This window comes from Misgurnus anguillicaudatus, chromosome 11 (assembly GCF_027580225.2).
Source record: "Misgurnus anguillicaudatus chromosome 11, ASM2758022v2, whole genome shotgun sequence".
Classification (NCBI taxonomy): domain Eukaryota; kingdom Metazoa; phylum Chordata; class Actinopteri; order Cypriniformes; family Cobitidae; genus Misgurnus; species Misgurnus anguillicaudatus.
The window spans coordinates 17,386,739-17,406,209 of NC_073347.2; the positions used below are offsets into that span (position 1 = coordinate 17,386,739).

The 19,471-nt window shown below is 37.6% G+C and overlaps 1 protein-coding gene across 2 annotated transcripts in view; it reads right to left on the reverse strand.

Moving 5' to 3' along the window:
- gfra1a (gdnf family receptor alpha 1a) overlaps positions 1 to 19,471 on the reverse strand; it is an 86,037-nt gene that overhangs the window by 57,099 nt on the left and 9,467 nt on the right. The window contains exon 4 of one of the 2 annotated variants that reach the window (XM_055170411.2): positions 13,110 to 13,247. The exons of the other annotated variant lie outside the window; for it this stretch is intronic. Coding sequence (XP_055026386.1) covers positions 13,110 to 13,247 — 138 coding nt within the window. The remainder of the gene's footprint in view (positions 1 to 13,109; positions 13,248 to 19,471) is intronic. 2 annotated transcript variants of the gene reach the window in all.

Genomic DNA, 19,471 nt, shown 5'->3' on the forward strand with positions numbered 1-19,471 from the left:
TTTTTGTTGAAATAGTATTAAACACCCAATACTGTTTTGAATAGTCTGTGGGTTGCACTTTATCTTTCCTAACATGAGACTTTGGGCAAATGACAGGAAAAAATCTTACGGTAATTTGTTCGCATTTTACGAGTTGGCAAATTTGTATGAATACAAATTCATACAATTTATTATAAAAAAAAAATGAAACCCCACCCCAAACCTAACACGGTCTCACACCCATGGCGTCAATATTTGACGACACTTGACCATGCGTCAATATGTTGACGCGGAGGGTATACCTTTCGCGTCATTTTTTGACGAACTGGGGACTTCAATACTATTAGGTACGCGAAATTAAACAGTTGTCGCCTGGCATTGGGGTTAGGGAAAGGTTTGGGTAGGGATGTCATTATGTAAATCTAACCCTTAACTGACGCGAAAATGGTAGAAAATGGTAAGAAAATAGGAAAGAGAATGCAACGGACTTAATAGTATTGAAGTCCCCAGTTCGTCAAAAAATGACGCGAAAGGTATACCCTCCGCGTCAACATATTGACGCATGGTCAAGTGTCGTCAAAAGCGAATTGTACAAAACGTATGAGTGTGGACGTACGAATTAATGCAAATTGGCCAGTGTATATCCAGCCTTATCTCAGCCTTATGAATTCGTCCACATTTTATGAGCTGGCAAATTTGTATTCATGCGTATGAAGTACGATTATCATAAAAAATTGTGTGGTCGTACAGTAGAAATTAATGTGAATTATCCACCTTGTAAAACATATACAAATTGCTATGAGATTGTGTTGGTATAATTGAAAATAGTGTTTTCATTTCCTGAAAAGCAGCACATGAGGGTAATATGATGTTTCTGCCCCACTGATATATTACCTTTAGTATATGTGTTAATACAGGAACTCTGGGAATAACAGGGAATAACTCTGCATCTGTTGCTTGTGTAAAGCTCTCATTAAGGCAATGCCTGCTGGGAAATCAATCTTTGTTGCCCTATCGATCACATCTATATGCAACACAGATGAAGGGCAACAAAGGATTTCTGTGTGACTTGTGAAGAGAGAGAGCATACATGTATAAGAGAGTAGATGCAAAAAACGACTTTAAGACAGAAAAACAACACAACAAAATGCAAAGTGTCTGGTTGGTATGATGCACGTGTCACTGAGGATGAAACATTCCCCTGAACAGATTACACACCAGCACTTTAGTGAACTGAATCGACTGGCTAAACACCCACAGTTAAAGTCATTCTCACAACAGCTCATCTCATTCTGATTTCAGTGTATCAACAAACCTCTCAGCAAGTTGCACATTAAGTCTCACCTGAAAACTGATTTCTCTCTCTATCACAGTCTTTCAGCTGCTAATGGGCTCTCAACGTCCATCTCGCCACCTAACACAGCGAGGGCAGGCGGATTAGATGACATTTTCCCTTTCTTTTAGTCATTGTGCGTTCGCAATTGTGCTAAATTGTTCCTCAGAATCAACTGGGGGTCTCGTCGAGTGAAATATTGACGTGCTGTGTTGTGTTCAGTTGATGCTGCATACAAAAGAGGCCATTACTGCACTGTAAAGCACAGAAACAGTCATTTTAAATATTGGACGGATATTGCTGCTGTTTTACCGTAATGTCAGGTGTCTTGATGGCATAAATGATGGAAAAAAAGGTCTGGGCCGGTTTATAGCTTTTGGTCCACAGAAAAAAGTTATTGTGACCACCATGAAAAGAGTTTAGGGGTGGGTTTATATAAAGTAAATTGTATAAGACAAGTGTAAAGAAAACATAGACCCCTTCACGGTTCACATCACAGGCGGTTCCCACTGCGCATGTCGGGGTCAGAAAAGTCATTACAGCAGATTGAGTTGCGTATTATTCGGTATCGTTAAAAATGCCTACTTGCGTCGTGGGCTGTGAAAATCGCACCAGGTCTTCCGTTAAGTTATCGCGATTCATGCAGAATCTCAAAAACAAAAAATTACAACATATGCGGCTGCAAGCAATTAACGTGCAGACTGGGACAATGCAAATATCAAAGAGGCTTGTGTTTGTAGTGCTCACTTCATTTGAGGTAAGTCGTCATTTTTCAGCCCTGTTATATTAAATTATAAAGCCTGGATGTTATGAACAGTTTGACCCCATGCTGCGTGCGTTTACAAACCTTGAATGGGGTCTATTGAGAAATAATGTTGATAAATACAAAGTGTATTTTTTTCTGTTGAAAAGCATCTTTTGCAGCGATTTTTGTGTGAGCATATCAGTGAACACCCCTGACCACTCGGTGAGTTTCACGTCTTTGTAAACGAAAGTTTAATGCATTTTTGGAAGGATTGTTGCAGTGCACCTATGCAGCCATTGTAGACGTGGGGGGTAATACAACAAACACCCGAAAATTCTAGGGCCAGCATCATATGTCCAGATTTGAGTCAAAGCCGTTCTATTGCATCATGAACGGTCTGAAGGCGGGGCTTTGAGTGTAAAATACCGAACTTGTCCTTTAAACATGACTTTATTCCCATGCACACTGAAGCATTCCCCCAGATGGAGTTTGTGTAGAGCTAGCCAATGACATTGGAGCACTGCAAAATATGAATATCTCATTTAGTATTTTACATTTACTTGAGAAGTAAAATAACCCGAAGTCTTGTTTTCTGAAAAAGTGAGTTTATGCTTAACTGGAAAAATATCTGCCAGTAGCGTTAGAAAAATGTATTTGAATTAAATGTATTAAATTAAGTTAAAACTTGAATTAAGTTTTTTTTCCTTCATTTAGATTCTCAAGTATGTATCTTGATTTAATCATTTTTATATATATGCATTGCAAAACAAGATGAAAATACGAAGTAAGAAATAAATGTTTTGCAATGAAGTTCTGATATATTCCACCTCTTGCTTTCTATTTGTGTGCAAAAAGCATCAGACAGTAAGCAAACAGACAGTGGGTGGTTTGTGCATGCGCCATCTGAGACCATACTCAAAATTAAATATGACCCCCACCTACAATATTTATAGAAGGCAGTCATTTTTTTTAATTACCTTGTGGCCATGGCACAACATTTGTAATTGTACTGTTAGTGTTTACTAGCAGACAAGTCTGCTAGCGGTTTTGCGAGTTAAGCCCACAGCAGATGGTGAATGGACACATGACCCACCCTCCTCATTCAAACAGAGCTGGTTCAGAGGGGAGAACAGGTGCGACGTCTGATACGGTCTCCCCTGAAACTTTAGCCCATACTTTCATTCTCCCTCACAGGACCTGTCTGCTGCCGTGCTTCATGACAGACTTTGCCAATTATTCTCATCCATGTAACCCTCGCTGGTGTCAAATGAGACAGCATATGGACCATTGTATCCATAAAACTCAATCTGACATCAGACACTGCCTTAATCAAATCCCACTTGTGGCAAAATCATTTCAGCTCTGTGTAAAGAAAGACGGTTTCATCAGACACACATGCATTTTTGCGGTAACGTGTGTGGACGCAACTTAACTTCCGGTCTCTGAATGTTTAATGGTCTGGCTAGTCGCTAAACTGAACTCTAAAACAAAAACATTGTCAAAAATAACAAATGTTTTGGTTTCCTAAAGACGAGGGAAGAGAGCGACCATGGATCGCTACTATGTAAAGGGAGGATTGGCAGACGATTTGTAGTTAACATTTTATACATTATATAGTACACATTTTACACAACGTAGCTCAGTGTAGTTTTTTAAACGCTTTAGCAATGATTTGAATTAAAGGCAGGGTGCATGATTTTTGATAAACACTTGTAGCCAATCAGCAGTAAGGGGCGTGTCTACTAACCGACATCGTTGCCTGGGTTGTGTATGTGTGAGGTGGGTTTATCAAAAGAAGGTCCAGATTCTATCGGGGTAGGGGTGTGTTTGTTTAGGTGATTTCAAAAGTCAACATTGGCTTTCAGAGATCATGCACCCCGCCTTTAAGGTAATCTACTTGTTGTTAATTTTGCTTGTTATCATAAAAAACTACTCTATAAGGACTTTGTTGTTATTGATTCGTTGCGGAGCTTACGGATAGTTACATTTGATTATGTTGTTATGCTAAAACCGTCTATATACTGAAAAGAGCGAGATGAGCAAAGCCATTTAAAATGCATTCATCAATAAGTGGCCAATTTAAAAAGTAAATCCAGATTTCTGAATGTGTTTAAATTGCATTTTCAATTAAAACAATGTTGCATGTTGATTCGCATTTAAGCGACTGCATACAGTACACACTAAACACACACAAGTACGTAGTGGTGGCCGGAGACTTTTTTTTCGAGGCGCACAATGCGAAGCTCGTCACATGTACTTAGCCCGTGTGTGACTCGTCAGTTCAAAATGTGTTTTCGGCGCATCATGTGAACCACGTGCATCATGCGACTTGTCAAAATAAGTGCATGCTGCATATATGTCTAAAGGGTTTATGATAAAAGAGATGCTTGCGTTTGCCAGATACTCGCTTAATCTCATGTGTAATCAGATTTTACTGTTGGGGCGCACTCACATTATCCAAACCAGACCATGCCCCGGCGCGATTGTCACCCCTCCCAACTCCCCCAGATGCACGCACTCACACTATACTTTTATCGATCCGAGTCCGGGCGCGCTTTCGTCATTAAGATGCGATTGTTTTTAAAAAAGCAGGAAGTAAAGCGCTCTCTTAACACTGGAACCCATCGTAATGTTAAGTCTGTGTTTTTTATTCGGAGTCGTTTGGTTCGCGCTTAAAGACAGCCCCCTCACATGTCATCATATTGCTTAGTTGATCTGTCACGTGTGCAGCTCGGACATTCACGTAACCCCTCTGCTCGCATCAAAAGGTTTTTACGGAGGCAGATGAAGGTGATTGGTCGCGCGATTGCACTCACACCATAGCCTTCCGCACCTGAGCCCAATTGAATCGCACTCAAGGCCACCTCTGCAACCCGGCCGGGGCGAGATTAACCAATCCGCGCCCAGGCACGGTACAGAGCGATCACACTAGTCAAACGAACCAGGCTTTGGGGGTCAAACGCACCCAAGTGCGGTTTGGTTTGGATAGTGTGAGTGCGCCCTTAGAGTCTTGTATTTTGTGAACGTGAGCATCTCTTTTATCATAAACCCTTTCGGCACGTGTGCAGCAGGCACATATTTTTTGACATGATGCATGATGCACATGGTTCACATGACGCAACGAAAACATATTTTGAATTTGTGCCCTTGGAAAAGAAGTCACCGACGCTGCATGTACTCATTATCGTACAAATACACACATACGCAACACACATCAATACAAACAAGCACAGACACCCAGAGAAAAGTTCTTTCTCAGAGCTCTTACATAGCTCAGTAGATTTGATGAATATCATTTAAGTATCAACTCAGATGTTTTTCCTAAACTTGAAAAACATCTGAGTTAATACTTAATGAGGATTGAGATGATTGTTAAAATCCATTAGGAGTATAGAGTTAAAAAGCATATATTACACTGAAATCTACTATGGACTTTTAAATGCAGATTTGGCAAATCTGAGCTCAGTTTCTGACATTGTTTGATTTCTTTCAAAACTCTAATAGAGATCTTTGTCAAATTTCTGGATTTTTTCATAATTAAGATATATAAACGGATCTCATTTGTGTTTTTTATGGGCCACATGGAGGTTTTACAGGTTTAATATTTTAACATTTGTGCTGCCTACCAAGATATGCATATGTATGCTCATCATGACACCAAGAGCTGCTCCCATATGCATCAGACAAATGAAGCTGCTAATAAATGCAGTGTTATATACTGTAACTTTAATAATATCTAATCTGTTACACATACAATGTAGACTTTAGATTTCTTTAATCTTTGAAAGCAATTATGTCCTACCAACTCAAAAACAACAGAAATGTACTTAAGAAAGGAAGTGAGGGGTAAAATCTGAAATAACAAAAGTTATTAAGCCACCAGGCTGGCATTTGCCATTATGAATATTAAACTGCCCCTCTGCTGTGCTTAACCTGCTGGGGCATTTCTAAGTCATCACTACATTACAGACCCTGCTGTTTCCAGTACAACTCTGTTTTTGCGTCTTAATCTAAAACTTAAGCACAGAGTCGTGTGTGTGATTCTCTCGTAAGCAGTGCGGTAAATCCCTCCTCATCTCACTGTGGGGGATTTGGCCAATAATACTGTTTGCATGACTCACCCACCCCAGCCAGGGAAAGAGAATTAGCGAAGGAAACCAAGCGAAACTGGCCTTTAAGTTTTTTTCCTATTTGCGCCCTGGATGGGTCAACTTCGGATGTTTGGATGGTCAAAAGGAGGGCTAGCTATGCGTGTTGCTGTACTGTGTGCACTCGTATGGGGCCTTCTCAACAGCGCACCTATGTATTGGGATTGCGGCTAAAAGCCAAAGCTCCTGCATGGCAGCATTCATTGCCCATGGGGAGCCGTTTGGGGAGGGAAATTGCTCTGCTCGTCATTCAGTCAGCAGAGCGGCAAGCGTGCAGTCTATTGAACACCCGCGTGTGTGTGGTCATAAATGATTTAAATGAACAGGCCCTCGTGCTGTGCACTTTAGGACCCACAACGCAAGCAAGACCACCAGATTCAATGAAAACACTTATAAGGAATTCACCCAAAAGTAAAATCAGAAAATCATTTAAACACTCTTATGTTGCCCCAAAGCCATATTTTTTATTGTGTAAAACATAAAAATAAACTCTGATTGATTGAATGTACAATAGCTACGGTATTTGCTTTCATTGCTAGAGGTTTGAGTTACAAATATTAATTGTCCATCATTTTGACCGATTTGACTGTGTTTTACATTTTCTTTCACAATATTGAAATGCTTTTACAATGTCTAATCAACAACAGACATTGTGGTTTTGCAATCTGGTCGCACAAATTGAAGAACAATATCAACAATGTAAAAAGTACTTTGCTGCCTTAAATTTTTTTTTTAAATCAACTTGGATTTACAAGTCATGTCAACAAAGATGAGTTGTCACAACTTATAAAATATAGTTGAGAAAAGTCAACTTAATTTTATAATTATAACAACTCACCTGTAGTTATAACAACTCAGCTCTAGTCAAGATAAATAATAGTAAGTTGAAATAACTGAGTTGATTCAACAAAAAATTTTAAGGCAGCAAAGTATTTTTTACAGTGAAGGGAATCATAGCCAATAATCTGAATATCTTGTTTCTGGCTGCAAATTTGTATTTATGTATCTTGTTCTGTTGTTGTGGTAAAACCTTGTTTTTTTCTTCTGTGGGAATTCTTCTAAAGACGGGATCACATTATTTTTAATAAATCTGATTTATTTTTTGCTTTTTTGCTACATTGTCCATATTTCAACTGGAAAAGGCACATTGAATTATCATATTGAATTTAAAATATGAACAGAATAAATATCAAATGACAAAACATTTTGGTTAAGCCAAGCTCAAAGGATTTCCCCAGCTGAGTCTTGGCTTTTCTTTAAATGCTCTAACATAATAGAGAGTTTTTCCTCTTGCCTTTGGCTAACCTAATGGGGGTTTTGAGGAACCATTGCACTTATTTTCCTTTTTCCCTCTACAGTATTTTCTGTACAGCTGCTTTTGAACAATGAGTATTTTATACAAAATAAATACGAATAAAATGAATCATAAAGTCAATAGTGACAACATCTTGTCCAAATCTACTTTAATCCTATATGGAAAAGCTTGAACATTCTGCCTAACATGAAAAACAAACCATACAAATTTTGAGTAAATAATGAAAGAATGTTAATCTTTTTGTGTACTATCATTTTACTCCGTTATATGGCATGCATCAAATTTGGTGATAATGGAAAAACACATTCATGCACTAACACAGATGTCTTCTGTTAGCTTGGGTTGACACATCTCAGATCTTCTACCCTCACATAACTTCACACTCCACAGAGTCTTTCAAAATTCTGCTCATGCTCACTTGACGAAACACACGCACAAAAACATGTATAAATGCACTCCAGACAGATCCTATCACTCCATCATTCTCCTGTGTACTCTCTCTCTCTCTCTCATTCACCTGACTTCTCAGGTTTCTGTGAATCAGGTTTCTGATGAATAATGTATAAGGTACAAGCTGTGAAAACCTGGACAGTGCTGTGGGCAGCAGGCACTGATTCTAAATGAAAGTTTAGATACAGACACTGTGTATTCACTAAACCCAGAGACAGCAGGATCTTCATCACAATTCTAATAAATCCTTCTACATTTTGTTTTGTTTATATATGACATTTGAAAAGTTAAATTCATTACTTAGTGCCTGAGAAATTATTCCGTTACAGGATACAGAATACTGCTAAAGATGGGAAAAATGTGTTTTATAGCATTATGTTGCCCAAAAAGTGAAGGAAAATGCCAAAAAGCAGTTAGCAGGCTGGAAGAAAGAAAAAGCCTTGGTAAACATTATGCTTTTAACGGTACATTTTTTTTAAAAAAATGGAAATGGGTTTGGATAAGAACTGACATTTTGTAAGTTTTTCAAAATAAGCCACAGATGATCCAGCCTGATCCGGAATTTATATGTATTTTACACGTTGACTAATTAGTATGAATTCATACGAAGACTTTGTCCAAAAACTTATGATTATCATGAAAAACAATAACCCCTAACCCCAATGTCACAGGGCCAAAAGCTAATTGTACAGCTATTACTATACAGACTGCTATATTTGTATAGGGTGCTACAGTACAGGGTATTTTATAAGGACAGTCCACTTTTTTTGAAAATATGGTAATTTTTCAGCTCCCCAAAAGTTAAACATTTGATTTTTACCATTTTTGAATCCATTTAGCTGATCTCCGGGTCTGGCGGTACCACTTTTAGCATAGCTTAGCATAATCCATTGAATCTGATTAGACCATTAGCATCACACTAAAAATAACCAAAGAGTTCTGATATTTTTCCTATTTAAAACTCTTCTGTAGTTACATCGTGTACTAAGGCCGACGGAAAATTAAAAGTTGCGATTGTCTAGGCAGATATGGCTAGGAACTATACTCTCATTTTGGGATAATAATCAAGGAGGCACAATAATATTACGCAGCGCCTGAAAATAGTCCCCTGCTATTGAAATTTACCAAGGGGACTATTTTCGGGCAGTGCGTAATATTGCAACTTTTAATTTTTTGTCTGTCTTAGTACACGATGTAACTACAGAAGAGTCAAGTTATAAATAGGAAAAATATCGAAACTCTAGCGCGATGCTAATGGTCTAATCAGATTCAATGGATTATGCTAAGCTATGCTAAAAGTGGTACCGCTGAATCCGGAGATCAGCTGAATGGATTCTAAAACGCTAAAAATCAAATGTTTAACTCTAGGGGAGCTGGAAAATGAGCATATTTAAAAAAAGGGGAGTGTCCCTTTAAAATACGCTGTACTGTAGCACCCTATACAAATATAGTAATATGTATAGTAAAAGCTGTACACAGGGCCTGAAATAAACACCCGACCACGCGTCAAATACGGGTGGATTTTGCAATTGGCGGGTAGAACTGTCAATCTACCGGCCACACTGGTAGCCAATGCGAATCAGTGATGTGCGGGTCAATGTATAAAATGTATATATAATTTATTAAGTTGTTCAGAAGACAAAATACTGCTTAAAAAATTGTTTGCTGTGGATTATTTGCCCAGCAAAAATCAATAAGTCAACAAATGAGATAAAAATACAGCAGGACTTTTTCCTCTGTCACCACTGACATATAAACTCTAACCAGACAGGCCTCATTTTTGGAGTAATGGCTTTTATTCAGCTCAGCAGGCCTACGGGGCAAACACAGTCATTTAATTTAAAAAAGAAGACACAATCAATTTTATCGCCGTTGTGACAATTGACAACTGCCATCCAGAAAAAGAATGTGAATTATAGTAGGCCGGTAATTTGCTGGCACTTCTAAATGATGCCGATGAGAGCGCTCTCCAAAGCTCACTGCATACTTTCATTACTACTCTTCTGTTCCCCTGCAGGCCAGCTGCTGTGCCAGCTTGGATGCAGTTAATGCTTTAACACTGGAACATCATTTCAAGGTCTCAGGGAATTACTTGCTCGTTCTGGCCTGTTTTACCTGTATTTATTTTATCCAGAGTCACCTGTCGAGCATCTGCGATTATGCATGCATGACTGGGCCTGGCCTATGCAGATCCGCGGGGCTTTTTCACAGAGCGCTCGCTGACCTGCTTTGTGCTTTCATCCTGCCTTTAAGTACCGATCGCAAATGGCCAGGAACTAAATCAACAGCACATGAAAGGCGGCGAGCGTGGAGGATAGGGGCACGAGGCTAAACAATCCCCTCCCCAGCCCCGCCGTAAACAACTTGGAATGTTCACGGAGAGCTGAACACATTCACCAGTGCCTGAACAGCACTGTCTGTTATGCAGATGAGCTGGATTTAATTTCTACTCCACTGTTCTCAATAAAAACATTAATATTACCCAGCCCGGTTTGAGTGTTTACTTGGCCTCTGTCTGGAGGCTCTGAATATATTTGGGTTTTAAATATTGATATACAGTGTAGAGCTCTGTGAAAACCGGTGATCCAGTAAGAAACCACCTCTAAAATCATATATACAAGCTGTCTTAGGAGGTAAACTTTAAAACCAAAGGGGGAGAGCAAGTATAAAATATATAGAATAGTGAAGGCCTCCATATGTTAAAGTCGGGATCACATTTTGAGATTTTTTTAAATAACAAAACCAGGACTTTGAACCAGAATTTTTTCCCAATTAGTTCGTTCCGAACAGAAACAGTATTTTAACGTTTCCGGTTTTTGGAAAAAAACTTGTCAAAGAACGAAAAAACTGAAAGAAATTAATAGAACCCAACATTTAATACTTTAATACTTAACTCAACACTTAACAGTTTTTTTCAACGGAGTTTCAAAGGACTATAAACAATGCCAAACGAGGCATAAGGGTCTTATCTAGCGAAACGATTGTCATTTTTGACAAGAAAAATAAATATATATACTTTTAAACCATAATTTTTCGTCAAGGTCCGATCCAGCGCGACCTAAAATAAATGCGTATTGACGTAGGGAGGTCACGTGTTAGATATATAAAACGCACATTTGCGGACCATTTTAAACAATAAACTGACACAAAGACATTAATTAGTATCAGTTGACATACAACAACGTAGGAACGGTCCTCTTTCAAGACACTTGTAAACACTGGGGCGGAGTTTCGCGTTCGTCTTCTGTGACCTCTTGACGTCATGACGTGTTGCCTGGGGTCAGCTGGCGCATCACGACCAGATCTAGACGAGAAGTTGTGCTTTAAAAGTGTATATTTGTTTTTTTTATTGTCAAAAATGACAATCGTTTCGCTAGATAAGCCTCGTTTGGGATTGTTTATAGTCCTTTAAAACTCCATTGAAAAAAACTGTTAAGTGTTGAGTTAAGTATTAAATGTTGGGTTCTATTAAAGTCCATTAAAATTAGAAAAATTCTGCAATGTTTTCTTCAAAAAACATAATTTCTTCTCGACTGAACAAAGAAAGCCATCAACATTTTGGATGACATGGTGGTGAGTAAATTATCTGGATTTTTCTTTTAAGAAAATGGACTAATCCTTTAAGTTTCTGGTTTCGTTTCTGTTCCTTGCAAAACATCAAAAGTTTCTGGTTTCCGTTTTCGTTCCATAAACCAGTTCAAAGCCTTGAACAAAACATATTTAATGTGTTGGTAGCAACGGTTTTGCTAGTATAAGGCATTTATAGCATGCTACAGCATACAAATACGATTGGAATGAGGCAAGTCAAAAACAATATTAATAAGCTATCAACAAAAGAAGAATAGTCCAGGGCGCACAGAACTACGCTCCGTGACGGATCTGACGCAAGCCAATTAGAAAGCAGCCTCGGGTCACCTGCCAAAAGTTTGTGTAATAATACTTTTAATAAACGCTAACATATCTGCCAGGCAAAAAGTGCAAATAAATCTTTTAATTTAAGATGATTTTGCATAATATAATTTACTTTAATATTAAACTTGTTTAAACAGTCTTCTCTGGACAATTTGGAATATTGCAATGCAGTGAAGATCCCAGAGGAAGAGTTATGTGTGTGTGTGTTCTGCATGTATACATGTTTCCAGACGTGTTACCCATCGCATACAGCATACAGATTCATGATTTTGATTCATAATCATCATTGTAAAAAACGTTGTTATTCCAGGCATGATCTGAAAACCGCCTCCATATTCAAGTCCTCAAGTTGCTTTTAGTTTGGTTTAATAAGAAACCCCAAAGACTTTCAGAGTGGCATTTCCATATTTTGTTTTTCATAACCTTTACAGCTTGCCAATAACACACCCACCTCTCTTGCTTTTGCAAACAGATCATATAATTTAAATCAGGGTTTGAGTTTTCCATTTGTTTAGAGTCAACTGGTAAAAGGCATTCAGAGCTTCTAAAGGTAACACTTATCTGTCATATTTCTACAAATGTTGACGGTGAGGAAATGAATCAGTCAGCTGCGGTATTCACAAAGCAACATCTGAGGCCTGGGGAATGAGGGCCACTTGTTCAGTATAGTGTAAGAGGGAAAATATCTCCCCTCTCAGCGGTACACACAATATAGCAGCTGCCTAAATTATTCATCCTGTACGAATGCAGCACCAAAACTCCAGCCTCTTAATCTGTACTTTATATTCCATTTTATATTTTACAGCTTTGTTTACTTCAAAACTGAGATAAAGAGCCTTTCTTTCCCAAAGCATAGCGGTCTTGCATTTACTATCCAGTTTTATATAATTTCCTTAAATCACTTTATCTAAAGTTTTGTCAATTGCTTTAACCTTGCTGGCAAACAGGTGAAAAAATAGGACATTATCAGGATAAAGGGGTATCAGAATACAAACCATGTGTTATACATACAGTACTTGACAGAATTAGTGCACTACTCTTTTTACTAGTCCAGAAAAGTAGATGACTACATGTAAATGTTTGCTTTTGTGTAACTTTAAACTGTGTAGCTTTAATTTTGCTTATTTCTTATCTTAATAAGTCCCGAAAAGCCAAAGCATCTTCATTGTAAATATCACAAATATTACTTTACCACTAAATGTGCAAAAACATTAGTTGTGTATTTACCCTGTACAGCCCAGTTTGGGTCTGCCCTCTTGTTTCTACTGTGGTCTTGAGGCTTAAGTGGTCTTGACCTGCTCTGGGGGCCACTCTGGGGGGCTACGGTGATGGGACTGGTCCAGGGGCCGTCACTATCCCCATCCTCTGCAAAAAGACTCAATTTACTTACTTAACATCCAATTAGTCAAATTTACAAATTTTGAGTTACAGCTAAGATTAGGAAGATCATGTCATTGTCCATATTTATGGCCTCATTTTGGTTGCACGTGAGAACAGATCTGCAGATGCAACTGTGATGCACTGCATTGTATTGTTAATGGGATCTTTGTTACTAAAGTGTCAAACTATTAAACGTATTATTGGTATTCAAAAGACATGAATCACATTAAAACTATAAAATACCCAACTGAAATGAATAGAAACTGGGAACTATGAACAAGACAGCTTTGTATAGTATAAAAATATAAAATGTGCACTTACAAGCAAAAAAAGGAAATAGAACAAGAAGGTTAAAATAGAGTTAAATTAGTATAAAGAGGCGTGCAAAAGTGAGACCAAATACAATTGGGAGTATAGTTCTAAACAAAACAGGAACAAGCAGGTGCAAAATACACTAATAACAATACCAGATACCAATAATTAGTACCTGTAGGAAGTTAAAACAACAGAAAATTGATGTGTCATACTTTTCCATATGAATGAAATAAATCTAGTAAGAAAAATCTATAAGTTTATTTTCTAATAAACACCTTTCAGCAGAGGGCATGTAAAGTGTATTTTTTTTATATTGTAACACCATGTTGCTGATAGATAATGCATATAGATATTTGGTGATTGATAGCAAAAGTTTCCTAAATGCACCAACAAACCAAACCTCAAAACTGGACCAAACTTGCTAAACAATAGCAAAATGTTTGTTTGATTCAGTCCACAATTAGACAATGCAATTCGGAAATAGCATAGCACATCAGCTACAATGCAACAGCAATGCAATTCAACTCTATTATACATATACATATATTCGGCACAGTGTTGCAGATTCAACAGCTCTCAAATAGTGATGCAGAACCAGGATCTGTTTAGGGCTTTGTAATTTGTATAATTTATAGAAGATTTGAATGGAGATGATCTGATAACATGTCAGACTGGTACACAGCCAGGAACAATTTGATATCAGGGTAGATGAATATCCGGAAAAGCAGCTGTGATTAGATGAGCAGAAAAGTAAAATAGCGAGATGCTCGGAGATGTAGCGCAATGCACGAGTGTCTACTCCAATTGGAGGTCATGAAACAGAGGTGTGATTAGACGAGTCAGAGGCACGCTGAGATGAAAATACTTGTGTCTCTCTTTTCCCTGCTTTTCACCTTTCATTTATTTCTAACTTTTCATTTTCTATCTCTTGTTCTTTCAAGCGCTGCCAACATCTCTTTCTTTCCCACCAAGCGCTCGCCAAATGTTTAGTGTAACTGAGGTCTTAGTGGGATTGTGTAAGCAGATTCCTCATTTTATTGAGAGACTTTAAACTGTTAATAAGTCTCAATTCAGAGGTTTCTAAATGAGTTTAAACAATATACATTGAGGTCCAAAAGACCACTGGTTTAATATTACAAATCCTTTCAGAAAAACGTGAAGTCTTTCGTGATTGTTGCGGGCAAAAATCCTTGATCTTGCGGCACATTTTCATAAAAAATGCGATGGAATACGCGGAATATTTATGCAATTTTATGCAATCAAATTGCGGGAACTTGCAAAAATTGCGGGAACTTTGCAAAAATTGCGGGAACTTGCAAAAATTGCGGGAACTTGCAAAAATTGCAGCAAAAATCATTTATCTTGCAGCACATTTTCATAAAAAATGCGATGGAATATGCGGGATATTTACGCAATTTTATGCTTTAAAATTGCTGGGAACTTGCACAAATTGCAGGAACTTTGCAAAAATTGCAGGAACTTGCAAAAATTGCGGGAACTTGCAAAAATTGCAGCAAAAATCATTGATCTTGCGGCACATTTTCATAAAAAATGCAATGGAATATGCGGGATATTTACGCAATTTTATGCAATCAAATTGCGGGAACTTTGCAAAAATTGCGGGAACTTGCAAAAATTGCGGGAACTTGCAAAAATTGCAGCAAAAATCATTGATCTTGCGGCACATTTTCATAAAAAATGCGATGGAATATGCGGGATATTTACGCAATTTTATGCCTTTAAAATTGCGGGAACTTGCAAAAATTGCAGGAACTTTGCAAAAATTGCGGGAACTTGCAAAAATTGCAGCAAAAATCATTGATCTTGCGCCACATTTTCATAAAAAATGCGATGGAATACGCGGAATATTTATGCAATTTTATGCAATCAAATTGCGGGAACTTGCAAAAATTGCGGGAACTTTGCAAAAATTGCGGGAACTTGCAAAAATTGCGGGAACTTGCAAAAATTGCAGCAAAAATCATTTATCTTGCAGCACATTTTCATAAAAAATGCGATGGAATATGCGGGATATTTACGCAATTTTATGCTTTAAAATTGCTGGGAACTTGCACAAATTGCAGGAACTTTGCAAAAATTGCAGGAACTTGCAAAAATTGCGGGAACTTGCAAAAATTGCAGCAAAAATCATTGATCTTGCGGCACATTTTCATAAAAAATGCAATGGAATATGCGGGATATTTACGCAATTTTATGCAATCAAATTGCGGGAACTTTGCAAAAATTGCGGGAACTTGCAAAAATTGCGGGAACTTGCAAAAATTGCAGCAAAAATCATTGATCTTGCGGCACATTTTCATAAAAAATGCGATGGAATATGCGGGATATTTACGCAATTTTATGCCTTTAAAATTGCGGGAACTTGCAAAAATTGCAGGAACTTTGCAAAAATTGCGGGAACTTGCAAAAATTGCAGCAAAAATCATTGATCTTGCGCCACATTTTCATAATAAATGCAATGGAATATGCGGGATATTTACACAATTTTATGCAATAAAATTGCGGGAACTTTGCAAAAACTGCGGGAACTTGCAAAAATTGCAGGAACTTGCAAAAATTGCAGCAAAAATCATTGATCTTGCGGCACATTTTCATAAAAAATGCAATGGAATATGCGGGATATTTACACAATTTTATGCAATCAAATTGCGGGAACTTTGCACAAACTGCGGGAACTTTGCAAAAACTACGGGAACTGCAGCTTTTCAATGATGTTCACGTCACATAATCATGTCACTCCATTACGTTCCCATGGAAACAGAGGACATGGCTAGTACGCTTTTGTGAGGCAAATGCAACATTTTTAACTTTCTGCTAATATATATGTGATTTTTGCTACGAAAATGCGGGGATTATGAAATCATGCAAGCCCCGCATATTTTACATAAGGAAATTGCAATTCATGTGTGACGTATTTTAAAAAAAGTCCCCCGTATAAATATGCAGACTTTGGCTGATTATGCGTTGAATCATGCGATCACATAATCGCGTTTTTCTGGGGGGACTGCATTACTTTTAATTGCTTTCTGTGGTTAAGACCTTATGACATAAAACCCTTCTGAATCCCTTAAAATTTATGTTACACTTTTTCCAACTCATAAATGTAATTCATGTAATAACATAACAATAAAGCAAAGTATTATTGTCCCACAAGGCTTCAGCAGATAACATTAGATGAACAACTTTTGTTAAAACTGCACATTTTGCAGAAATACAAATTACATTTACTGTATATTTATTTGCCAGACACTTTAATCTAAAGCGATGTACAGTGCATTCGAAGTAATCTTCAAACAGTTTTACCCGTATTGAACCCACAACTGCACTGCAAACACAATGCCCACCAGTTGTGCAACAGCAATACCTTATCATTTTATCTTTGTAACAACAAATGTATTTTAACACACCATTACAAGAGGAAACTATCTAGAAAACCAATTTAACAGCTTCCAACCGTTTCTAATTTGCTGTAAAGACAGTCTCCTGTTTACACCTCTCCCAACAGAGGAATTATTTTGTAGGCCCATCTACCACCTCCAGACTGGCACTTGTCGTTGTGGTAATTGTGTAAATTTGCATGCATCTGTGATGACTGGCTAAGGCAAGAACTGGCACAGGCATCGCCCCTACCGATTTCAGCTGTCAGTGATGTCTATTAACAATGATGAATCACTTTCTCTTCTCAATCCAATCATAGAGACCACAGCAGGACTTAGATCTGGTCACCTCTGACTAAATGATTTTTGGACAGCGTAGGGTGGGGTGCCAGGGCCTGGAGAGTATGCACAGCTGATGGTTTATGTTAGATTGCGCTATTAGACTGCGGGTAGGAAAATCAACTTCTGACATTTTTGTCTGGCCTAGTATAGCAATAAATGTTATTTATTGCACACACGCACACACGAATGGACATATTTCAGTTACAATAACATTACAACAAAAACATCCACAATTAAGTGCTATTTGTTTCGTGGGTTATAATCAGCGAGAGTGTTTGATTTCTCTGCATTGTGCTACAGAGGATGCCAAACAGCAGCATGAATAAATGATGAAAGTAAACAGGGACGGCCATAACACTAAAAACTTCAACCGACTGCAAATCTGCAACAACTTTTTCACAAGCACATAGTTTGGTACTTGAATGTACTACCGACTATTATCGCACAAAAAACAAATATATAAGGGGTATGAGATATTCATAAAACACAAAACAAACATAAAAATATAATTGCACAAAAGAAATAAACAGCACTGGGGACATTCGATGCAATACTCTGCACTACACATTTGATAAGCCATCCACACATCATCTCTCATTTTGTCGGTGTGGCTGTAGTTTAGGGGTCAAGGTCAATGGGTATCAATTACTTTCTTCAGCTTTCTGGCGCTTCTCTCAGCACCCCCCCCTCCCTTTGAAGAATGTTTGATGTCCAGAAAGCAGTAAGACAGATGGTAGATGTGATGGCTATTTGATAAGTCCCATGCAACTTACACTATATTTATAAAAATAAAGGTTCTTAAAGGGTTCAATACATATATTTGGTTCTCCAAAGAACCCTTCAGGCAAATGTTCTTAAAAGGACCATTTATTTTTAACCTCTTACCACAGTGAAACTTTTATGCAAAAAAAAAGGTTCTGTGGATGTTAATTGTTTTTAGAAAACCATTCACCCTGACATAAAAACTTTTAGGAACCTTTATTTTTAGATGTGTAAAATCCCATTCACATCATGCTGTACTGTTACTGTGAGCATTTCCCTCAAGAGTTTATAAGTCCTCCATCAAGTCCTTAAATGTCCCCTCCTGCACTTCTCTCTTTATACACTTACTTTATGAATGACATTTATTCAATAGCTAGTGTTATTCAGAGGTAAGCTGGTCTTTTAAAGAAGAACCCTTAATGTGGCTCTCTTGAATACTTGAATATGATTGGTCAATTTCGGCATTCAGCGCTCAATTATTTTAGACAAATGGCTGTTCAAAGTTTATTTTTGCAATTTGCAAAGTTTCCTACATACTAGGGATGCATAATGATTAATCGCGATTAATCTATAGCAGAATAAAAGTTTTTGTTTACATCATATATGTGTGTGAACTGTGTATAATAACTTTATAAAGATAAATGCACACACATGCATGTATATATTTAAGAAATGTTTACATGTGTATATACATTCGTATATTTATGTATAATTTATATTATATATAAATAAAAATAATTAATATATAAATATATATTTTTTTCTAAAAATGATACATGCATGTGTGCATATTTATATATACATAAATATTATACACAGTTCACACACATATATGATGTAAACAAAAACTTTTATTCTGCTATAGATATATCGCGATTAATCGTAATGCATCCCTGCAATCTTTAGGAATTAGCCAAATTATGAATAAACTACTCGGCATTATAGGTTACTTCTGAAGTGTCCTTAACGTTTTTCACATTTTGGAAATTCTTGCACCTACACTTTTAGAGTGTATACATTTTGTATCTTATCGGCCAGTGGCGGCCAGTGGCGGCCAGTGGCGGCCAGTGACTTCTTTTTTCGAGGGCGTAGCCTGTCATGTGTGTGGTTTGTCATTTCAAAATATGTGTTTGGTGTGTCGAGTGGACCTATGGGCATCACGTGTTTTGTCAAAATAATACATTTTGAAAACACAAGGGACACAAATGACACTCTGAACACACATTTTTAATTTGCGCCCCTCTGAAGAGCAGTCACGAGCCGCCACTGGTATCGGCATTTCATCTAAACCGGGTCCAACGAGTGGATAAACCTGAACACGAGACCCTTGCGGTTTTGTGTGTTCAACCAACCCCTTTATTTTGTAATACAATGATGTCATCACCCAACATC